The sequence below is a fragment of the Poecilia formosa genome, unplaced genomic scaffold (assembly GCF_000485575.1).
Source record: "Poecilia formosa unplaced genomic scaffold, Poecilia_formosa-5.1.2 Scaffold3, whole genome shotgun sequence".
In the NCBI taxonomy this organism is placed as follows: Eukaryota; Metazoa; Chordata; class Actinopteri; order Cyprinodontiformes; family Poeciliidae; genus Poecilia; species Poecilia formosa.
Genome location: NW_006799942.1, coordinates 2,662,348 through 2,687,889, shown reverse-complemented (window position 1 = coordinate 2,687,889; position 25,542 = coordinate 2,662,348). Strand labels below are relative to the sequence as shown.

The following is a 25,542-nucleotide window of genomic DNA, read 5'->3' as shown; positions in this document are numbered from 1 at the left end:
ATTAAGACTGAAACATGCATCATGCCTACATGGTGGCATGTCTTAAAAATGTAATCTTGAATTCTGTAAATGCAAAAATAAAAAACCGGTAGAAAACCATCCTTAATCAATAAAAAGAAACATGGTTGTGGAAAGTACAAATATCAACTATTCATGATTGCGAAGGGAAATGAAAATTACATGGTTTTCAAAATTAAAAGTGAGACAAGCATCTCTATGCAGCTTCTTTAATCCAACCTAGGATCCATAAAAAAAATCATCAAAACCATTAAATTCACACATGTGGCCTTTATGGAAGAGTTTCGAGAACTTTTTTTGCATACATGCCGATGTCATTTCTATCACACCATCCCCATAGTTTTGGAGTTGTTTTTTTAACCAAGTAAACAAAAGCTGGTTTGAGCTGATGGATAGATTTTGTTTGACAAAATTTTATTTAAGAGCAATTACCACACTTTCCAGGTGTTCTGTTTTTCCTAAAGTAGGTGGAAAAGCAGATTTTTTCACCTATTTTAAGATCATGTGCTATAAATATGTAACTAAATACATTTAGTATGTGGATATGACATAAGAAAATGAAGTAGGCTATGAATACTTTTAAGAGATGAAAGTTGCACACTGCAATTCACAAAAACAATCTTTCATTCAACAAATTCAAAGAAGAACAGGGCAAGGTAAGGCAAAATGTGAGACATGGATGAGGAATCACTTAAAAGCTTAAAGAGATTAATGTTCTCCAATTTGGAAAAGAAATCATTAATTTAGGTTTTCCAACCCAAAAGTTGAGTTAAGCTCTGACTTCTCTAATCCCATCAAAGTAAGTTGACAGAGTAAAACCCACAGAATCTGTACAGTGGAGTGAATCAACAGTGTCAGCATGTGTGTGTCAATATTTCTGCACTGGGCAGTGAGGAATGTATTTGTGGTTCCTACAGAGAAGTTGGCCGAGGTAAAAATGGGTCAAGTGCAAATTTAGTCCAATCCACAAACTGACTTGCTACCCAGTCAGCGAAAGTCCTTCTGTCAATATTTCCAACAACAGAAGAAAGCTGTTGCTGTGAACTTGCTGGTGTCTTTTGAATTTTGTCTTCTTGCATGACACAATTGTACTTGAGCTTAAAATCACACACAGATGATCAGATATTTTCCTTTTGGCAAATGTGAAATAAGGCTCTGAGACAAATCAGTTTGTTTCTTATTAATGAATTACAATCACTGCAAGCAGTGCTTTAGATGTTGCTTTGTTGTGGCCTCCTTGATGAGTTGTTAGTGCACTCTGGAGTAACTTTGGTAGGTCAGCCTACTTTAGTAATCCTGAGGCAATTCACCATAGACCCATGTTTTTTCTTGTTTGTTTGTTTTTTTGTACAATTAGTCCTAAAGGATTAAAAATTACCTTGTAAACTTTTCCAAACACATAAATGTCAGGTCTGTTTTTTCCTGACCTGTTCGTACATTTATTTATATTCGGTTTTGACATGTTTTTTTTTTTTTTTAGATTTTGTAACCTGCTCCTTATTGTCTGACAGGTTCTGTTTGGGTGAATCCCTGATTCTAGAGGTATGTAGTAACCAGGTTGTGCATAGCTAGTATAAGTTAATTACTTCTGGTTAATTAATACTGTAGTAAGTGTGCAATTACTATTTACACAAAACTACATATGCTTGGATTGTTATTTTTCTCAACTAATGGAATCATCATCTAAAAACTACATTTTGCACTTACTTTGTTACCACAGTCTAAAGTTAAAATCTGTTATGATGATCGGAAACATTTAAATTTGCCAAAAAAACAAAAACAATGACAAAAAACAGACAGAAGGGTGATCATCCTTTTAAACGTAAAAAGGGCAACATTTCCAGAAACACAGTGCATTTCACTGCAGGGTGCACACTATGGTATGGAAAGAGGTGGAAAAAGAAGAGCAAATAATGGCTAATGGGTGTAAAGGAAACCCTGCAGGTCAAGGGAGTGGAGATTACATGTGGATAGGAGTGCCTTATTGCTGAGCGACTCATTTTTTTATGGACTTGTTAGCTGCATGGTGAAGTTTTTTCATAGCTTTTTAACCAGGATGATTCTCAGCAACTAACACTCATCGAGCTGAAAATAACCTAATTACCTTTCAATCCTCAGGTGAAAAAAACAATTATTTTAACAACCTAAAATACTCCTTAAATGCAAATTATTATTATATACAATGCATGCATTGGGTCCAAATTTAGGTAAATTTTACATCTGGAGGTGGATGTAAAATTCACTGGTTAAGGGCTCCAGACCCTCAAGAAAACATCCATTTTCTTAACAAGTCAAAATATCAACTTGTTGTTCAAGATTATAAAAAAAAGAGGCTACATTTACATTTCAAGGCTTATGAATAGCAAAAGGTTCAAATTAACCTAAAAACCTGGTTAATTTGGGATTTAAAATGACTGATGAATGTGAAGTGATCATATGGAGGTAAATATTCATGTCTTGGTCATTAAGTTTTACAGTCATGCCTAAAAATAATGCCTTTATAATTTACTTACTCATTATTTAATTTAAAACTCATTCTGTGAGTAATTCAATTTAATCCAGACTACCACAAAATTTAGTGCTTCAAGTGCAATCAAGTTTGGATAATTTAAGCTGCATATGATTGATTCTGTGAGGGTTGCTGATTGACGAAATGAAATAAAATTCAACTTAGAGCTGTAGATAATCTCCCGATGCCAATCTAAAAAACAGTTAGCAGGTCATCGTTAAATGGTATTTAAAAGGAAAAAAGGCAGCTACTGTTTTTGCTTTTCTCATGAGAGTCCAGATCTAAGTTATTTTAGTCTATCTAAGACTCCTGGGGGAATCCTGAGGCGTTCCCAGGCCAGCCAGGAAACATAGTCCCTCCAGGTTGTCCTGGGTCTTCCTCTGGGTTTCCTCCTGGTGGTACATCCCCAGAACATCATCATCATCATCATCATCATATTAGATGTTGAGAAATTATTTTCTTTCAACTTTAACAATTTATTCCAATTAATGTACGGATGTATTTCTAAATCACAAGAGGTCCAAGTCATATGTAGGTATTTACTGTAGAAGTAATATTAAAATCGATGCTTCAGAAAAATGTAGCGTGAAAAGTAAAGTTACAAAATAAAAGCAATTTAAATGTACTGTATGGGTTATCAGTTGAATCTTTTCAAAGTTGCCCGTATGCTTTACACAGCACACGGATTTACAAAAAATATAAAAGATTGAGGCCCGTACGTGTAAAATCACTGCAAACATGGAAATAAAAAGTATTGTTGTGGTGCTAAAATGATCAGAGGAAACAGCAGAGGGCAGAAAGGCTGCAGAGAAATGAAAAGGCAGACATGAAGGAAGAAAGCTCAAGCCATCAAGTTTTACAGCATTTTGCTCACAAAGAATCAATCAATATATCTACACAGCTTGCAACTTATGCATAAGCCACAGTCATAACATTTTGAGTTAACTATATGTTATTCGCAGAGGGATCTTCTTTCTGGTAGAAAATATCCTGTGCTCAGATGTGCTTCGGGCACAGATTCCAACTATAATGTGATAAGGATGAATATTGATTTAATCTCGTTAAAGGAGCAAATGAAATTAAGTATTAGTGCCAATGCCCCTAGACCATTTTCCTCAATTTCCCTTCAAGAATGTGTCAAAAGTTTACAGCACCTGCAGAGCAACAGTCTTTCCAGTCTGACAATAAAAACATATTCCAGACATGCAAGCAGCAGCATAAAAACACTGACTGATCATACTCTCAGATTACTCAAAGCCCCTTTGAGCACTTTCCAATAATGTGAAAATTCTGATGGATTACACTGTATGTTTTTTTAATAATCCTGGAAAATGTGGAGAATGTGTGTCAGTGTGTGTTTGTTCAGACCAAGGTCAGATGAAGCTCATCAGTTGCTCTAAAATAGCTTCAGTTTTCTGAGATATTTTTATAAAACAGCCACAGGATGATGTATTCTGCATTTCTGAATGCCTGAATAGATATGCAATATACACATCTGGTGATCCCAAACACTAAGAATTCATTCATCTAGACCACAGTATTAGAAATAAAATAAATAAATACTGCAATGGGTAAAAATGATGAAGCCTGACAAGTATTCTCACCTCAAACTATTTATTGAACATAATTTAACTTAATGTGCACATGGTGCATCAAATGCTACTTTAAAAAGTCACTATTTTAACAGCAATGATCTATTTTATTCCATACATATTTAAGAATGTATTGCAAAAGTGTTCATACTACATGAACGTTTTAGCATTATAACCAAGAACCTCAACATATTTGTAGGGTCATTCTGCTGCAGGAAGGTAAACATTCACTCCAGAAGCAGCCTCTACCAGTTTTCCATCCAGTAAAGCATTATATTTACTTCTAATTGCTTATTACTAATTGGATTATTGGAAAGAGATGTACTGGCTGTTGTACTTCCCTGTCGTACTGCATCTAATGGTCGCTAAAACACAAGTCATGGAAATTTACAACATTTGAAGCAAAACTTTTCACTAATGAAGCCAGAGAATAACTTCTATATGTTTCGTTCACATAATCAACTGCAATCACTGTAAAATATATGAGCTAAATTATCAAAAAGTAATATCAAAACACAGAGAATGAATGTTGGGATTAGCCTAGCAAACTAAGCTGCATATAATCATCATCATCAAGAGCAAGACGCAAGTTCATTCAATAGTGGTAGGGATGGGACAAAGAATCACAATTTTTTCTCATGAATAATGTTTTGTTTTTTTGTTTTATTAGATCAAAAACTGTGTTTTATAGAATCTGTGAACAGTGTCCAGTCCAGCTTTCATATTTCCACACATGGAAGTTCTCACTCAAGTCCAATTCTTGGGTGGTCAAACAACAGACAGGTAATGCTAAAAACTCTAGTGTAGTGCATACACGCTGCAACACCAACTTTAGCACCATGACAGTAACCGCTCGCTAGTTTCGATATTCCCAGGGCGCTTATTGTTTGCCACTGCTTCACTGCATCTTTTTTCGGCCTATACTAACAATTTAAAAGTGTTATCCCTTTTCTGTTTGCTACAAGAAGTTTGCAGACACACTAGACTGTGCAAAGCAGGAGATAATCCCTTTTCCAACTTCAAAATAAGAGTCAGATATAAATACCACAGAGTTCCAAGCTAAACTCACTCTCCTCCATATCTGGTTAGATAATTGTTACTTATACTAACTTAACTGGGGCAAGTCGCATGCTCCCAGCAACTGAACAGCACTGGATGATCTTCTCTCAGATGAGAAATATGTTACTGTTTTTCTTGTGTCATAAAATATCGCCCCACCTCTAGTTAATATTCGCCATTGGCAAATGCTTATTTTTAATTCAGTTAGTTCAGTAATGGAGACCAGAAATAAAACAATCCTAATTATGACATCCCTCATTTATAATGTTTATACAGTAGCCCAAACTTCAGCCAGCAATAGTCAGGGCCACAACTTTCTGCCACAATCATCAGCTAAAAGGCTCTGGTGCTGAATCAAACTGAAACGTGAAACTTTAGTACATTCTTTGAACAGTTTTTTACAGTGTGGTAAGGTTACACTGTCTTGCTGGGTGAGGCCACTGCCTTCAGGGAGAGCCATCACCATGGAGGCATGTGCTTCGTCAGCAGTAATGCTGAGGTGGGTGGTACGCGCAACAACTATGGCCAACGTGAAGGCCACCCAAAGTCCTGCAGAAGATGAAAGCATTGATTTTGTTCAGTTGTTCTTATCGGTGGTTTTAGTGTCGTGTCTAACTGGCTTGTGGTAATGAAGCACAATGAACAGCAAGATGTCATCACAATGCTGAGGCAGCACCGTCACTGAACGTCCTGCTTAGAACATCAGAATAAGAAGTCTTCACTAGCTGAGTCAACATAATCATGATTTTTAGGTTTTCTACAATAGTATAATAAAGTAGTTGGGCTATATGTATAATTTTCTTCTCCATTGACATTTTTTGGATCTCCCTTTGGTGGTTGCTTGATTTGATACAATAATTTTTAGCATGTTGGGTTTTTTTTTTTTGTTTTACTTTTTTTGTTGTTGTTGTTTGTGATTTTTTTGCCCTCCTAAAAATTAGTCTTGTACAGAAATTATGCAGTATGAGGCCCTACTGGCTGCAGAGATATGATAGGCTGAAATACATTTGATTTGTCCATGACTTTCAAATAAATCTGAAACAATAACATACATGATCACATTTGTTTTATTTAATCAAGCAACCATTATTCCTACTTTAGCTAAAATGGCTACACATACGGATTATTAAAGATGTTCTTAATAATGACTTTTACACATAGATTTGAGTAGAAATATATGATTAACACCTAGTAAGTTTAATTTCAAATGTGTTTGAAATGAATTGTTCCTTGAGATATAGAAGGTTATATTATGTATAATAATAGAACAAGGTTCTTTTATTAAACAAAATGATAATAGAACTTATTATATTATACAATAAAATTGTACTCTATTACATAATAGTAGAATATAATTTAATTATTATACAATAAAATAATATAACTTTATTCTAATAATATAATAAACAATATAATAAAGCTCTATTATTATAGATAAAACATCAAATGACTTGTGACAAAGTTATATCAAGCTGGGCACGTTTTGATTATGGGTCCAAAAGGCCAAAAAATATATACATTTCCACAATGATCAACTATAACAAGACACTGCTGACACGATAAACATAATCTCGTAGTTTAAGGCATTTACCCAGAAAACCTCTACAGATGCAGCAAATTAATTTTCCAGAAAAATCAGATGGGAGCTCAGCTACCTGTGTTCTCGGGGGCTTGAGGGCAGATATGACATGAGCCACATACCATGACACCACAAATGTCCTCCCAGACATGTCTACGGATATCCAATAAAACTGTCAAAGTAAATAAACACATCAAAGATGCGTGCTGGGCTAATTTCAATAATCTGCAGTCAGCCACACAGCAGAGGTCACAGTGTGAACGCCGGTAGTTCTATTAAATTCCCTGGAGGAATTCCCTGTTTATCCGACGCAGAGCGGAGTGAATGTCAGCTATGTGAGGCGAGATACGACCATATCATATCCCCGCCGCTTGGCAACAAAGAACCAGACCACACAGGCCGACAGCACACTGATTGATTACGAAGGATTTCTGTCAGAGCACCGAAGTGTTTCCTGGCATCAGAGGACAAATAAACACTTGAAGAGAAAAAAAGCAAATCTAAAGTCTGAAAGTCTGAATGGCTGGTAGAATCCCCACTTCTCCTTCAGCATCGCTGTGTTTGTATGAAATGTTAGTCTTACAACTACCCAAACACACAACATGTTCACCCTGCCCAGCCTGTCCAGCGTCACCTCTGACCTGGCCGAAGCCTCCTGGGCCTCATTACCCAGTATGAAGCTCTCCTTCATGGACTATCTGTGCTCGTAATGTTAACCCTGACTGGTGGCATTGGAGAGGACCCAACACAACTACAAGCACACTCAGAAAAACACAGCAAAGTAAACAAACCTTAAACGCAGCGAATGTGACCGAAATCAACTCCCTGGGATCCACTTAGCTACAGCAGCCATGACATCTGTTTGTGCCAATCAAAGGGGAACATGTTCCGAAGATAAGAGGTACAGATGAGGTTAGGGCTCATTCATCATTTTAAGAACTCTGCATCAGACCCAGAATTGAAACAAGAACATTTGAAACAAGAATTGAAACAAGAACAGAATATCAGACCCAGAATTGAAACAAGAACATTTAAGTTCAATATAAATCAATCAATTTTTACTTCCAGATGTTGTAACATGACAAGATTATAGTGTAATGCCTTGCAAATTTGTGCAAAGCCCTTGAATTTTTGACAGTTTTTCACATTACAGCTACAAATTTTACTGGGATTTTATGTTATATACTAATACGGAGTGATATATAATTGTGAAATGGAAGGAAGAAGATACATGGCTTTCAATATTTTTTAAGAAATAGAAAAAAAAAACTACGTTGTGAAGTTGTGATCCAAACTTTGAGGAAGTAATTGAGTGTCATTCTGGTTATTCTAAATCATGTAATTGAAAAGTAAATCTACCTAAACCTGACCTTTAACCTAATCTGAGCAGAGTAATTAATCGTGGAAGCAGATAAAAACTTCCTGGTGACTCTATAGGAGCTCTCTGCTTCTTTCTAGTCGGGGCAGAGACACACGTGGAGTTTGACACCTTTGGTTTATCAAACCAATTGAGAATCAGCAACAGGAAAAGAGTTTAGACAGCTTTGGTTATCTTGCAAAGAAAAATGAGCAAATCTTTCCTTTCCATCTCCATACTCCAAAAAACTTGGAGCTGTCACAGCAGCAAGAAGCCACTCTATCAAGTATTATGTTGGTTTGTCACATGAAGTTTTAGCAAAAATGCAACACATTGTGTGGGTGTAACATGACAAAGTGTGAAAAAGTGCAAGGTTGGTGAATAATTTTACACGGCATTATAAATGGTGTGTGATTTCTGCTGTCAGCAGTAGTTATTGCTCCAAAAATATGTGTGTGTCTGTTTGTAGGACAAAGTGTGTGTTTGCACTGCATGCTGTGGTGACTGAGGTTTGAAACGCAAGAGGAGAAATTCCCACAAGTCCTGTTTTATCCTTAAATGGGAAACAAAGTCCAAGAAAAAGGATGCAGGATGCAAACTCTCCCCGGCAGAAAAAAAAGTACGAGTCCCCACTCTCATCATCCTACCTGCTGATCCGCTGGTCATCTTTGCAGCAACCTAGCATGACAAAGAAGAGAGAAGGAGACAGAAATGCAGATAAGTACAGAAATAGAAGCAGCAAAATATACAAGTAGAGGGTGAATTTCCTCCAAAGCTTTTGGGAATGTAAACGCGACATTGGCCAAAAAGATGGTGCCCCGTTTTCATCGGTCCGCTCAGACTGCAACAGTAGCAATGCTGAGAAAATTACATTTCTTTGTAAACTCATTTCCTAAGTGGAGAAATATGTGGACTAGTTGTTGTTTCCTTTAGTTAATTAATGCGGCTACATTCCTTTCATGGATTGGCTTAAATCCTAAAATATAATGTTAGAGCTGAGAAAATGGGAAAAGACTTTTACAAGTGACTGAATCTACCTGTGTCCTCTCTTTAGAGTGAGAGATGAAGATGCAAAAACAAAATATCACATTAAAGGTTAAATATAAAGATGGACAGAAGAGGATATAACAGTTAAAGTCTGCTATCAACTCATAAAGTATGATATGATGAATGTGGTTCTGTTTTCAGCAGGTCATCTCTAGCAACCTGTTTTGTTGCTACCTTTTGTTGAATGGCCGCTGCTAAAGCTGAACTTAATTGTCCACCTTCTGTCTGCATTTTGTCTGAGTGTGAACTAGTGAAGGAGCATTACGACTGAGGCTAAAAAAAAATCTATTTGTTCCAAGACACAGTTTCAGAAATGTGCTTTTAGGGAAATAAGATGCCTAAAAGTCATACTGATACTCAAACGTTACATTTATTTAAATGTGTAGGTGTGTGTATGTCTGTGTGTTTAAGGAGGAGGGAGGGAGGGAGAGTTCGTTTGCACAGCTGTGCTTTATCAGTCACAGTTAGGGGGAAAATAAACCCACCCCTGCATCAAATTGAGCGCCCCCTGCTTGTCCCTCTGCCTGCCTACCTGCTCAGTAAAACATAAGCTGAGCACAAACGACAGTATCCTGCAACGGGGTTCATTCATATATAATGATCATAATGGGTTTCAAGTTAAAGAGAATGTTTCGTGAGATTTGGAGACACTCTACACAAAGGACAAGCGAGCTGGTGGGAATTTAAGCCAGAAAAGATTATGCATAAATATTGTGTTTTTATTGAGTAATAAAATAAATAAATGATCAAATTGTACCTTGCTGTTGACCTCATCAGATTGGGTAACTACTGAACATTGCAACATGAGCTTTGAACTAATGCTTCTTTTTGGGCAACCAATTTGAACAACACCAGCTAACACCCATAAAGCCTCTTTAATGCTCTGAAGTATTGAAAAGCTTTCAGTTGAATACCACTGTGGCATAACTGGCATGATATGGAAAAAGTCGCACGAAACCAACTGTTGGCAGTCCTGTGCTATGGGGCAATGTTTTCAATAACATGTAGATATTGAATCATTTGATGCATTTCAGTTTAAAAAAAAAAAACACACATTGTGCACTTTGCACACATTTACAGATGCATAATTTATTTTCTGCAGAAAATTAACCATTTTTATTTTTGTTCTGAAAAATCCTTCAACTTTACATTCATTCCTGCGTTCATTTCAAACGCTCTTCATCACTGCATTTTAATTTTATTTCCTTGGTAGTTCAGTATTTTTAAGAACTACAAACAAAACAAATAAAAAGGCATAAAGAAGGAAATAAAATAATAAATAGATGAATTATTTATTCAGGTTCCATCGCCTGTGTTGACCAGTCCACTCCAATAAATTATGAAATGTATTGACTCCTGATTTGACAAAAATAACTGTTTTAACCGCTGTAAATTATGATTGTATTATAGAAATGTATTAAAATTCTCAGTTATCAAAGCAGGTTTTAAAGGTTTTTCTTCCTGTGGGTATAAATTGACATGTGTGTGTCAGAAAATGTCCCAGATCAGTTTATATCCTTCCTTTCATTAGTTTCAAAACCACAAAAACAAAGGTTTGACATAGCAAACAAGCAAAATGATCGGCTTCCTTTTAGGTTCTCTACCTTTAAATATTAGCCATTTAGAAAACTAAGCCCTTAACCAAGTGGCGCTCTTGAAATTCAGAGGTTTAATCTCTTTAAAATGTTTTATTTCTTCACTCTGGCTGTCAACAATACGCTTTCAATCCAAATAGTTCTGCGATTATTACATTTTCAAAATCATACGAGTGGTGTTCTTTGTAAAACATCAAGAAAAATTACATGTTGGCTTAAAGAAGACATTTCTTTTTATTCTCCCTTATCTGTCTGACTGTTGTAGCACAGTTGTGACTGTGCTGACTGGGCAGAAAGTGACCTTGTAAATTCTGCTGCGCGGAGCAGATCTGTCTCACCGCTTTACACTCATCTTATTTATAAAACAGCAGGGGCAGAATAAACCTTGACTGAGTTTCAGGCAGAGGGGGAACATGATGTAACAAAGGGACAGAGAGAATATCAAAACATAACAGATTTTTTTTTTTTTCAGCAAAAGCCTTTGTGTAAGATGTCAGCTAAAACAAGGTGACTCACAGATGAGGACAGAGGGTGATATGTCACAGTGTGCTCAAAAGCAAACCACAGACGTTCACTTCATCTCTTTCCTTATGAAACACTGGACCTGTAGTGACTGTTTTTACCCAAAACAGGCTAAAGGTTTTACTCAGAAATCAGATTTGACTCAGCTGAGTGACTGATCAGCTTATATCTGTCTGTGAAGCTCCTGTGTGCGAGGTCAGCTTCAAAGTGCTTCATGAGTCTGTAATGCAATCAAAAGTCTGAGAGGAGTCACAGACCTGATGTCAGTATGAAAGAGCAAAGCAAAACGGGCCTCAGCGGCGTTCTCATGGGAGACGCTGCTCCAGACGGTAACCGACTTGCATCAGAAACTCTAAATCAGAGCAGTTAAAAATGGGCTGCTTTTTTTTTTTTTTAAGTTTCTCACTGGTGCAACCGGAGTGTCTCACCCGGGCATGACGAGCTTGGAGATGCGTAGGAGACGTGAGGGAGGAGCGGGTCAGTGGCCTGCTGCGGGTCAAGGGTCGTGAGCGGCATCTGGTCAGCGGCTCAGGTTTGTCTGGAGATTTGTGGGCTCCTTGATCCGGGCCTGTTCGGACGGTCATCCTGAACACAGTCTGGGCACCCTGGAGGAAAGGAGAGAGAGAAAGACAAGCTAAGAAAAGGAAATAAAAAAATTTACATCCACTACACCCAAATAAGATTTTGGCCACCCGGATGAAAACAAAAGCATGTGGTTTATATGTGGATACCAAACAATGTTGTTCTCTTTATTGATCCGAGTTCTATTTCTGACCAAACCTCTCATAATATTTCATATCATATATTAAAAATCATAACTAGAATGTTCACAGTTTTGGTCAGCTGTCAGTGGTGTTACCACGCTCAACTCTTTATGCAAATTTTGTAATCTTTCAATGTCTATGGGAAATTGTTTGCTAATTTTGTCAGATTATATATTAGATTTTCTGGTGGGAAATCAGACAGTTTTATTTTTTTTTAAGTTTTTTTTATTTTTTTTTATTCTTTTGTTGTAATTTAAAGGTTTTGATGTTACACCCAAGAGCAACTTAACTTTGAAAAACACATTAATAATAGAGCATGCTTTGCACGCTTTCATTTATATAATACTATTCTATGACACCCATCCCTTAAAACTAAAACTGCACTTCTTATATAGTCTCCACATCTCTGGTTTAAATCATATCTCTTGGAGGATCATTGTCAGTAAATAGAGTTTAAAGTTGTCAGTGGTGTTCCTCGAGTTTATAAACTAATACATTTTTACAGCTATAGGTCACATTTTTAGCATAGATGATACAGTTTGGGGTATTTTTGCTCAAGATCATGTTTGATTTTTACTGTTGACATTGTAATTTCTTCATCATAGAGCTAATAATAATTAGTGAGGAAACCAGGTACCAACTATTCAACTGTGCAGCCCACAATAATTGTTACTAAAGTTTTATTTTATTTGAGAATCACCAGAACAACATGACTTCTATCAACTTTTAAATGCTTATTATGTTAATCAGTGTAAGGGTAAATTCTGCAAAACTTAGCAAGTCTCCTGCATTTTCAGTGCGTACCAGCAGTAAGCAACAAAAATATTTATTATGTTTTAATTCAGGTAACCTTCATGTGTAAAACCATAAAGATCTCTAGCTCATCCCATTCAGCAGCAGACTAAACATGTGTCTCTTACCGCTCCCTGTGTCTTCATGCTGCCCGTCTCATCAGCAGGTCTGTTTCTCTGGTTTCTGTCCAGTAACCTGTGAAGCTGGTGACGATGTGAAGCGATTCAAGATTTAAGACCTTGCTGACAATTTATCGTTCCTTCTCACATTCTGAAAAAAAGTCCCACCCTAATCTTGGCTCTCCTTCCGCTGCCTGAGCTCAGCTCATTGACAACAGTGGAAAGTCCAATCCAGCCTGACCCACTCCACTCAGGTTCTGCCGCTACTGCCCACTTCAGTGGGAATACCCACTGATGTGCTTCCCGCTTGCCCCTTCCAGTCAAACACCGAGCTGATAAGATGCATGAGTAACTGATGGAGAGGAAGGAATGACTTTCATTTCTGTAGAAGAGGGTCTATTTCACAAATACTCACAAAGAGATTATGTTCTGCTTGTTTTGGCACACAACGATTCTGTTTTCAGAAAATTCCCTTCATGATCTTACAAAGGATTTCCATCATGGTGATGAACAATGCTGCTGCTAAAGCTCCCATTGTGTGGCTGGAGATGAGTCAGCAACATGGTGCTCCACTATGGCAAAAATAAAAAAATAGAGATGAATTTTTCTCATTTTAATTTCTCTTTTTGGATGTTTCACGTGGCATTTTGAACCTGATATTTTTATTCATGCCTGCTTTTTAAAACATTAAGAGTCATTTAACCTATTGATCTTTTCAGTTACAACAAATGATCCCTGCAAAAGCCCCAAATGGTGCATTAGATATGAAATGACAGAAAGTTGTTTCCTAAATTATCCAAAGCATTTTTTGCTATCAATAGCTGAATGTTTTCACCATGAAAAGTCAATCTTATAATGCGGACAAGTTTTTGGAGCATTTAGTCCTGCAATAATCACGTTAAGGTTGGAAAATCAAATTTGTCTTGACTCGTTTAGTCTCAGCAGTGGATTTTAGACATGGTTCATGTCTGGACTCTGGCTGGGACTCTTTAAAATGTTTATATTGGCTTCTGTTAATTTTTTTTTTTTTTACCACTTGACCCTCGCAGTGAATGTCAGGGATCACCATCTCAGAAGGTCCAGTACGACCTGAGGCCAGGTTCTTTTCTGCGTCTTGTTTTCTAAAAAGAATTTTAATACGATCCATTTTCTTCCGGATGCACTGAAACTGACAACATTGTTTTTAAAACGGTCAAAGCATTACAATCCTGTCACCTGACATTGATTACCTCTTCTGCTGACATTGTCAGTTTTTGCCCCTTCTGACAGCTAAGATGTTTACCATAAACACTGAAGAGGTCAAGTTTTTCACAAACCAGATTCACTTCTGTGTGTCAAGCTCTGGCTTCAGTTGATACCACTGGGTGCATAAGACATTTCTTATGGTTTGCTTTTGACGATATATATCTTTTTGCCACTTCCAAATAGATCAAAAACATTTAGTGTGAATAACTAATAGTTATTCTACCAGCAGATTCTTCCACCTGAGTTGTGGATCACTGCAGCTTCCACAGAGTTGCCAGTGGATATTTGGCTGCTTCCCTGATTAATGCTTGTCATGTCTTGGTAGGTTTGCAGATTGTTGGTACTCTCCACATTTTAATTATTAAATTACACACAGGTGCATACTGTTTACAAATGATGCTCTTCCTGAAGGCGAATGAATGCACTGGATTTTATTTACTGACAATTTGATATTTTAGCTGAAGATTGTGCAAACTCCACCTTTGGTAAATTTACATGTACTGCGGTGAGTTCCACAACCCACAGGTTATTTTGACGGTTTTGACATTAGACTGATCACTTATTCGTTTCCCAGACAATGAGGTTGCATGTAAATAGTTTTGAGTTATTCCGGTGAACAGTTTGCAAAGATCATGCAGGTCTCTGCTTGCACAGCAAAAAATAAATACATAAATAAACAGACTGATGCCTGAAGGAAACTTTGGCAGAATTTAAAAGTCTGTTATGCAACATCTTGAAATTAGAAAAACTAATTTCTATATATTTTCTAAATATGTTCTGCAACAAGCTATAATCCCACTTCTTCGTGTCCACTCATACATGTCACGATGTTCATTAACGTTGCACTTCTGCACTGAATTAGCAGACAATGAGGCAAACTGCTAAATGTGTCAACATAATTCGTTGCACCGCTGTGTCTCTAACAAGCAAAACAGTTTAAATGGGATTGTTGTGGTGCAATTTCAACAGTTTTATGAGCATTCCTTAACTTCTACATGGTTTGAAAGCTATTTGAGGTTTACTCATTTACACTCAGTAAGGATAATGAAGCATCTGGAATGTCATGTAGGAAAAGAACAGCAGAAGGGTCACTGTGATCTTTTGGTCCACAAAATATGTTTGCTACGCCTTTAAAGCTCCAGCAAGGAATGATTTGACATCTGTTGTTTCTGTGGAAGCAGTTATTTTACCACATGAACGGCATGGAAATCCAATCGGATTATAATTTACTGTTCTAGTGAAAAATTAATGCACAGTCATCATGAGCATGGATGCCATCTCCATTTTGGATGTTCTCCTTTCCAGGGTGATTAAATAATTATAAAATATTGAACTATTTGATGCATATGGTTGGGGGTTTGTTTTGTTTTGTTTTGCAGTGTTTCTATGATCAGCAAATTAAAAATGATAAAAAGCTTTCTTTATGTTCAGCATAATTTTTTTAATAAGTGATGCTGAAGGTTCTAAGATTGGTTTAAATTTAAAAAACCTCAAGCCTCAGAAATCCTTATTAAAGACTGTTATTGTCTTCATTTGGTAATTTCTCCTCAGTGACCTAAAAATCTCTTAATGACTTGAGATATACTGCAGGAAAGAAAAATCTAAATTGACACAAGTTGGAAAAGTCAGCTAGATCCATTGTTAAACAATTGCAGATCTCAAGAATCAGTAATAAATACCAGTCATTAATTTGGTTGCCCTCTTTGGTAAGACTTGGAGAAAGACCCAAACTGTCACCCTTTATGAAAATAAATTTATCAGGATGATCTGGAACAATTTTGAACATGCAGCTAGATGACTGGAATGTGGGCCTAATGGGGTGTTCCAGCGGGAAAATGATCACAAACATGCATCCAGACATCCAGGGTGTTTCAGAAAGGGATAAACCAGACCAACATTAAGCTTCTGGAAAAGCCTCCCCAAAGCCCTGACCTGCAAAACTCTGAACATTTGCATATTGTGCCTAAATGTCAGGTCCATGTCAGAACACTGTACCGGTTCTGTAAATCAGACTGGACTGCCAGACTACCAGGGGCATGCTGAAGGCGAAAGAAGTGATTCTGGCGTCTCTGCAGATCACTAAGGGAGATTTACCTAAACACAAATGAATGTGTATTTAGACACAGTGTGTATTTAGAGTGTATTTATTTTTAACCTGTATTGATAAGACAAAATCCTTAATTAATTCAAATTTGTGCACCAAACCTCTGTCTTTCAAACTCACTGAGGTTTCTTGCTGTTTTATCTCTCCACCCTGGAAGATATGAATATCCAGTCTGAGCAAAATTCTAATTATCCAAATAAATAGCTTGGTAGCTAAAACCAAGAGTCTAATAAATCGAATAAGGCGCAAGCCTGAAATGAAAGAAAAGGATAGTGTTTGTGTTATTTAAAGTTAGCATAGAGCGCTTTCAAAATGTATTACAGTTCTATTCATAACCTTGTTGTTTTTGCTCAGATGAGCCTGAGACAACACCATCTATATTCATGAAGCTATTCATCAATCACATGTGCTGCAAATCTAAATCAGGCTTACCTTGGTGCCCTGCTGCTCCGCCTTGACTCGAACATCATTTGTGTGGCAGGAATTAGAGTTTTGGATGTTTTGCATTCCCTCGCTGAGGTGATCCAATTTCTTCATCAGCAGGATCATGGAGTCACACTGCTGAGCACACAAGACAAAAACCAAAATAAGTGGAAATGAAGGTAAGTACAGCTCAAGGTAGCAGACAATTCATGTGCAGCTCTTTAGATGAACCTAAAGCTCAACCCTTCTCTTCCTCATTCAGCCATTCCAACCTTCATTCCCTCAATGATCCGTTCTTCAGTCTGACTTGTGATGCAAATCAATAGAGATTCTGTGAGGACAACAGAATGTGCAGAATAAGAATAAAACCAAAGCATAGGCCTACAGGTTGTAAGCATTAATATACACAATGTGAGATGCCGGATGTGCCCATGCTAAAGTTATGCAAAGGTCTAAATCATTTCTGTACTTTGTCAGTAACTGGTGGTAATTGAGTCTGACTGAGATGCTTGTTCGCTGGCCTTCCAGGAAATGAACAAACTGCTTTGTTTCTGAGCTCCATTGCCAATCCCAGAGTCCCATAGGCTGATAGCAGCATATAAAGACCCTTTGAAGGAACTGCAGTCCAAAAACAGCCCCCTCACTCACACAGTTACATGCATACTCACAGGCATGCCCTCACAACACAACCCACCCACTCATCTACCCACTCACGCTCACAAACACACCCTTTTCTCCAGTCCCAAAACTATCATGTCGACCAGCTTAAAAAATATCTGCAGTAACTGCTTTGGCAGTAAAACCATTTCCTGTGTGTTGCGGCCCCCACATCCCCCAGATTCCTACGCAGCACAGGAGCACAGAGGGCTGTCTGTGCACAGCAGGGTGCTATTTTTACCCTCACTGTGGGGGGACAGATCCAGGGCGAGGTGGGGGAACTGAGCCACTGGAGGCTTTTCAGTTACAAGAATGACTGCCAGCATGTACACATGCTGAAAGTCACTGACACATAAATGTGCTAATGCACTGCAGCACACATAGACACACACAGACGCAGCAGTGTTGCTCTCTAAGTTCATGAAATGTTAATAAGATTCTGTCCAGAGCGTCCACAGGGGCAGAGGGCCTTTAATTCATCGATGCTTAAAGCAGTAATTCATTATTGGACTCATACAAAGGAAACAAACGCTGTTATAAATAACTACTACGATGTGTAGTGTTGGCTGTTTTCAAGTGAATTTCCAATGAAAAAGCTAAGCAGAGGGATGAACCTCTCTTCATCTGCTGATGAAGGTGAAGGTTCATTTAGTATCCGGTGAACCTTTTATGTTTCCCTGTTTATTAGATTAGGGATAAGTCTTACAGTCAAATATTAAACATTTCAGCCTTTTTGCTGCATTAAATTATCTCTGATTAGCCTAAAGATTGAATGTTCTTTGGCATTTTACACCAGAATGCATTATTTTTTTATTTCCTATACTCTGTAGAGTATAGGAAATATACTCTACAGAGTATATTTCCTATATACTCTGTAGAGTATATAGGAAATATATACTCTACAGAGTATATATTTCTGTATATATACTCTGTAGTATATATACTACAGAGTATATATACTTTTGAGTCTTTTAGTCATAGACTCAATAAAAAAATTAAGTCTATGACTAAAAGCAAGCTGACGATTTGTTTTTACAAATCATTTGACTAGTAAAAAACAAGTCAAAAAGACAAATAAGTGGTTGTAAAAGTTAGACATCTATATCAAAAAAGATCTTTCTAATGAATATTTGCTCAGTTACCAGTTACTGAATTAACTTTTTCGTAATTTACCGGTTAAACTCCAGGTCTCACAGCAGACCCACCCAGAAGGTTTTGCATAAAAGGTCTTAGTCTTGGACCATTTGTGATGGGAGTAAATGCTTTTTAGTGTCAGACCTTGTAAAAAAAAAGTAGATTTATTTATTATTTCTCAGAGATGTAGGAAAACCAGAAGAGTCTAAATGCCTTAGTAACTGGAACAACAACTGCAAACCTTAAACTTTTAAGCAGGTGTATAAACAGGATTTTCTGCAAGTCCTCCAGCAAGGGATTGTTCAGCCAAACTGTGGAAACATCATCACAACGGAGGTGCAGGCAGAGATAATCCTTTCATTTCAGGAAGAGAGGAGGGAGCAGAGTGCAAGAGGACCGTTATGGGAGCGTGCCAGAGACTGGGGGTTGGGGTGGGAGCAATCTGACAGGTGTGAGAACAAAGTTAGGGACACATTCGCTTAAAGAATGACTGCTGGTGCAGTGCATGCAGGGTTATAACAGATGCCAGGCAGTGCAAGAGGAAAATATGAAAGGAATTTATTACAGGCAGTATTTCTGAGATAGAATAACTCCTAATTGGACATCTTCACTTTTCTCTAAAGAATACTAACTGTAGATTTACTACACTAAAAGAAAAAGGGAAAATGTTGTTTTTGTCTGAAATAATCTTCGCAGAAATCAGAAATTTATTTACAAAAACAATGTAGTTAAAGCCTGTTAATGTTGCAATGTTTATATTTCAATATTATTTACAGCATACAGTCTAAATCAGGACATTTTACTAGTTAATTTATCACATTTTAACAGTATTTTAACTGAGGTCATTATGTACAAAGATCCCTCATTATTATGCAGAAAGTCTTGATCCTAAGCAGGAATGAGGTCATTTTAAATTATCTGGAAATGTTCGACTTCGCTGCCCTCTAGTGGTACAAAATGTATTACAAGAGAGGTTAAGATTGTGCATAGTTCGTGTTCACGGTGGTTCACGACGAGATTGAACTTTATCATTTAGTGATTGATACAGTAAAGAAGAATGACCAACAACAAGTGACATGAAAAACATGAACATGCCTGAACTTTTAATTACATTTTGTTGCCTTACAGCCAGAACTGAACCTTCAATGTATTTTGTTGGAACTTTTGTGTCGCAAACAGACTATCGCAACGTATAGCATATCTGTGGAAGGAAAATAAAACATACTTTATTTTATATATAAATTAATTCTGTAAAGTGTGGATATTAGTTTAAAACCTCCGATAAGCCACTCACCGACACAACAAACAGGTGAGAGAAGGTCCTCTGTTTCTGAAAACAAAAGTGAATGTTTGGCCCCCAAGCAAAATACAATTTTTGAAGTAAAACTACCCATTGCCTCTTTAAATAAGGTGGTGGCAGCATCAGGCTGAGAAGATGTTTTTCTTAGACAGGAAATGGGAGCTGACAAGAGGTGATGAAGGATGGAAAGAGTTAAATGCAGCCTTAAAAAAGTTAATGTGCACAGAAGTGCTCATTCAATTTGACAGAAGACTGACTTTATGAAGGGAAGAACCAATAAAAATGTCAGTATCTAGATCAGCAAAGCTGGTTGGACACATACCACAAAAACCTTGTCGAGGAAAGTTTTCAAAAACTCTGTACTGGCAAAATTATCCACTTATTTTTCTTGGTTTATAACCTAAAATCACAATATAATGCTTGTGGCAGTAATTTGACAAAAGCTCAAAGTTTAGGTATACAATGAAATACTGAGGTCAAGAAAAATACCAGCTGTTTTCATTTACCTGCCGTGTATCCTCTTCCTCCTTGCCACCTGCACACTCGGGTCTCGTTTTGCTGTTGGAGGTCTTTGGCCGGTCAGCTGCAGGGCCATGAGGCAGAACCTCTGGCCTCTTCCTCAGAAACTTTCTGTTTTTGTTCAAACTCCTACGATGGCGACTGACCAGAAACTCCTTGTACTGCAAAGTTTCAGGGAATTCATCAACATCAGCATCTTCATCTTCACCCTCTTCTTTGGAAGCGGAGGAGGAAGAGGAGGACTCCCTGCCGTCAGAACTCTCCTTCCCAACAGCGGCATGGCTGCCTTCATAATCGCAGAAAACAATCGCACTTGGCTTATGTTTTACTATTCGAAGCACGTCCGGTGAGGTGTCCTCTGACGAGTTCACGCACTCAAACAGATGGTTGTCACAGGACGTGTCCAGGAGTGGTGAAAAGGCAGAAGGGATCTCAGCAGGATGGGGCGTCACCGCGGGGCGCTCTTCCTGCTGCTCAGGTGCTGCAGCTCCTCTCTGTTTCACATTCCGTTCTAAAAATAGAGGACCACTCCGAGCAGCATCTCCACCGTCAGTGTATGTCACCTCTATGTCCTCTAGAGCAGATCCGGAAGGCGTGTAATCACTCTCACTGAGGCCAGACGTGCTGTCGATCTTCAGATCCTTCCAGTGTTTAACGTGGCTGGCCACAGGATCCAGCGTGGCATCAAAGAGAGAAGCAGGTCCAGACATGGCTCTCAGTTGGCTGTTGAATTGGGGAGGGGGGGAAACTTGCCCTTGGACTTCACTTAGAAAGACATCCACAGCCTGCGGGTAAATATGCCTGTTAGACTGCTCTTGATCAGGCGGTGCATCCATCACTGCCGATCTCCTCCTCGGCAACTGCAAGTCCTGCTGTCACCATGACGTCGCGTTATTAAAGCAGTCCGACGAATGGAATCAAGCGAAGCTGCTGAACTTATGCCAACAGCTTGGTGTGGACCGCATTTGTAATCCCCAAATGCTTTGGGTTTCCTGCACAGAGAAGAATAAAAGACTGAGTTTTGGACAAACTCGCTCACGCTCACACGTTTTCACATGTGCAAACTATGAATAATATGCAGTAGGCATGTGTTTCAGTCACAGAAATCTGGATTTGCAAAGAGAAGAAAGTGAAGACTGAAACTTCTGCTACAACTCTTGGGTGCAAGGCAGCCATATTGGATTCTGAGGCTGGCGTTTGTGAATAACCTCTGACCTATTCGCAACAAATTCCAACACAGTAAAATTAAGCAGCATCAATGAATAACACATTTTTCCCCAGCCTTTTTGTAACTGCATTTCAAAATGACTGGCAGTATGGAAACACTTTGACCTTTAACAACTCTGAGTGTACAGAGATGGCAAAAAAAAACAACTAGTTGCTAGTCATTAAATTGAGCTTATGATGATTTATTGATCCAGCCGTAGCTCCCTAACAATTAGGTTCCCAGATAATATCTTTTAGTTGGTTTTATTTATTAAAAGAGAAAGCTATCCAAACCAACTTGGCTCTATATGAAAAAACAAATGCACCTAAACTTTATAACTGCTGGTGCCTCCCTTGGCTGTAACAACTCCTATCAAACTATGAGTCTTTTACACCATTGCAGAGGAATTTTGGCCCCCTCTTCTCAGCGCAATTGATTTAATTTAACCACACTGAAGAGTTTTCAAGGACAAATGGTCTGAATAGGGTCATGCTAAAAGTTTTACATTTAGTCCAGGCTTGGATTTGACCAGTCATTTTCCTCCAGGACTACAGGTTTGGTAGTAATTTTGTGTGCTGAAAATGAACCAAAACAGTTAATAAATTATTTAAGAAGGAATGCAGATATATTTTCACATTGAAATTCTGTTTTTGCTCTAGTTATCTTTGTGATGTTGAAATTTGTTTGACGATCTGAAACATTTTAGTGCAACAAAAAAGCAAAAGCAGGAGAAATCTGTGAGCATGCAAAAACTGTTTAATGGTAAGATGCACGGAATAGCTCAGGCAAAAAAATATATAATTTCTTATACATTTTGCAGATTGAATGTGATCTATCAGATTAAATGCCCATTGGCATAAACACTGGTTTTCCCAACCCAGGCTGTCAGACATTTTTCTTCCTTTTCTTTTTTTCCACAAAGGCATTTTTCTAAAACACATTGTTTTTTCCTGGTGGATTGCTATTCTTGGCTGCAGCCATCACACCCTTTCCTCGCCTCTGTCTCTGGGTTCTTTTCCTTTCCCCAACAAGAAGTCTTAAAATCAGGGTCAAAATCTTGAAAAGACCATCTAAAGTTCAGATACTGTTCCAGCACAAGTAAGGAGGCGTAAGAAACCTTTTGAAGAGACGCGTCTCATAATAAATATTTAAGTCAGGATGTTGAAATAGTGTTACTGCAAGGCATCTGGCTGCTGTGCACCACAACACTGCAGATTTACACATGAATATGAAAACATTTGGGAGCTTTAATTTTTCTAAAAGTAAAAGATACATTTAGATTTGAACATACCAGACTTTTTCACAGAAGCTGAAGACCTCTTCCACCACAACATTCTGAAGTATGGACATCAAAAGAAAGCATCCAACACTGACAGAAACGATTCACAGACTGGGTTTATTTAGTTGTAAAGATGTAATACACTGAGAGGGGAGGAGGGAAAAAGGCTGAGGAATGTGTTTCCCTCCTACATTACCTCAGCGAGAAGAGGGGCAGTTCCACAGGCAGGTGTTTGAACTGCTGGAGTACGTGTGTGTGTGTGTATGTGTGTGTATGTGTGTGTGTGTGTGTGTGTGTGTGTCTATGGAGACTGGCCATTGTTTTTTCATGGAAATATATGTAAGTATGCACAAGCAGGGGAAGAGAAATGACAACGTGTCACGGATTAAAGCAGATCCGTAGGTTTCGGGTCCTTTCCCCCTCCTTGTTGCACGTTTTCCCTCTTTTGCTGCGCGACATGGCTCAGGGCGACGGATTTTTCACCTCACATGCAAATTCCTCAACAAAGCATGAGGTAATGCTTTAAAATTTTATTAACTCCTGTCAATATATGCCACATCTCCTGGCTTCAGGAACAGCAATAAGGTTTTTGCAGAGTACGTAAAAAGTCATGGTTTTTTGCAAAGCTGTCGATGGACTGTGGATTTCCTCAGGTTTGCCAGAAAATAATCAATTTCAACATTTTGGAGGGAATGTCTCTGGTCAGGAGTGGAAACCTGCAATTTAGACATTTGTGATGGAGATGAATGTTCCTGTTGAGGCCTGTCCAGTTAGAAAGGAGATCTGGTCACAGAAGGAGGATGTAATAATACCAGTGTGTACGTAACCAAAAGTTTCTGTAAAAATCTGTAGAAATATGTCTTGTAATCCAAATAATGTAAACTTTCAGAAAAGACAACATGGGAAAATACAAAAAAAGCAATGTTTTTAAATGACGGTTTCATTAATTAAGGATTAAAAGCTGTCCAAATCAAGCTGACCGTGTGAAAAAGTTATTGACCCTTAAACCAAATTTTCGGTTACACCACCCTTGGTAGCAACAACTGTCATCAATCATTTGCAGTGACTGATAATGGGTCTTTTACACTGCTGTGGAGGAGTTTTGGCCCATTTTTTTTTATAGAACAAATCAGTTTAATGCAGTTTTATACTTACTTCTGTGTTATATGGAACTTTTTATGGAACAAATGATATGTGTAAGGGCAGCTCAATCTGATTAAAGTCCATACTTTCACTGGGCTGGTTCAGAGGTGGGCCTGGTTTGTGCTTTGGATCATTGTCAATTTAATCTTCATGTCACAAACTGATTGACTGACGTTGTCCTTTAGGATCTTCAGAACAGTGTCGAAGAAGCTCAACAATAAAGACAAAGAACACTGGCTCTGTTTGGGGACTGTTCTGGAACCCCTGGAGATGAAGACGCAAATAAAGATTGTTCATAAAATGAAAAACATTACAATAGCATCCTCTTAATCAGACAACCATATAATAATAAATTGTCTTCAGTCAGAGGTTTTTTCAGATATGGTGTGATACTGATCACGACAGGAGATCAACCCTTTTCTTATCCATCAGCATCTTTTAAAACTCTTTGAAAAAGGCATTATAACTGAAGTCACAATATTTACTTACACTGTGGGATTAATAAAGTATTTCTGCATCGAGTTGAACTTGACAGGGTACAAAAAATATTTTTTCTTTGCATCTGTTTGCATAAACTTTAATGAAATCATGAGCCGAGTGAAATACCTTTTCAAACATCCAGATTTTTACAGATTGCCATTGAGATGATTCTGCTGCATTAATATAATCCAAGAATGTGTTTCAGTGCAAGCTACGCTAACCTGCTCAGACATGCTACATATATAACATTCCTGCCACAGAGAGGTATATTTACCTCAGCCAGGTGGAAGAAAGGTGAAGAGGACAACAGGTTGTAGCATTTGGATAAATAACTACAAAGAATACAAAGAATCAGATTTATCTGGAACAGTTTGTTTAACAGCTGCAGATGCAAAAACAAAGCAGAAAAAAGGTGTATAAAATGGAGAAACGGGAAAGACTTGACAAGTTTTCACTAAGCCAGAGAGCCTAGCTAAGATTATTATTCATCTTGAACTTTTTTTTTTTATTTTATATATATTTTATTTAAATGTTTATGCTTTTGGACAGCTGCATATAAATACACACAACACTTTTTAGATATTTGTTAAAAAGTTTGAAGCCAAAGTATAATCTTCTTCTTCTTCACACTCATTGGCCCTATGTGTTGGTCAATCACATAAAATGTATGAAAGAAAGTTGGTTGTAGAAAAAATGTGAAAAATAATCAACGGAAGATGTTGTGTGTAAGCCGTGTTATCGTGAAAGCATGTACTGTTTACGGTGTCTGAGATGTGTAAAAAAAACCTCAGATCAACGTTTTGACAACAAGCATTTCGTAGATTTTAGAAGATAAAGGCAGGGAGTGTGTGCAGGAAATATAATTAACATTCTGTGGAGTGGGAGGGAGGATACAATGACTGAATCTTTGAACCGGAAACTGACTGGATTTAAATGTAAATTTTTAGATACTTCCTTTTATAAGACAAAGAATATGCCAACCCAGGTGAAATAATAAACTGGACAAAGAATTTCATTAAATCTCTTCTCACTCCTTTTCATGATGAGTGATGAGAGGTTAGGATTAGCTCAGTGTCAGTGCGTCCTTTTGTTTCCAAT

At 37.8% G+C, this 25,542-nt stretch overlaps 1 protein-coding gene across 2 annotated transcripts in view; it reads right to left on the bottom strand.

The window, feature by feature from the left end:
- Window positions 1-22,923, bottom strand: part of LOC103139848 (stAR-related lipid transfer protein 13) — a 57,937-nt gene extending 35,014 nt beyond the window's left edge. Inside the window, exons 1-5 of one of the 2 annotated variants that reach the window (XM_007554704.2) lie at window positions 22,834-22,923; window positions 20,323-21,327; window positions 16,735-16,863; window positions 11,707-11,883; window positions 8,762-8,792 (exon numbers count right to left, since the gene is read on the bottom strand). In XM_007554704.2, coding sequence (XP_007554766.2) covers window positions 8,762-8,792; window positions 11,707-11,883; window positions 16,735-16,863; window positions 20,323-21,171 — 1,186 coding nt within the window. In that variant the 5' untranslated portion in view covers window positions 21,172-21,327; window positions 22,834-22,923. Of the gene's footprint in view, window positions 1-8,761; window positions 8,793-11,706; window positions 11,884-12,962; window positions 13,305-16,734; window positions 16,864-20,322; window positions 21,328-22,833 lie in introns of those variants that run through there. The other variant, XM_007554708.2, reaches the window with a different exon arrangement.
- Window positions 22,924-25,542: the final 2,619 nt, after the last annotated feature.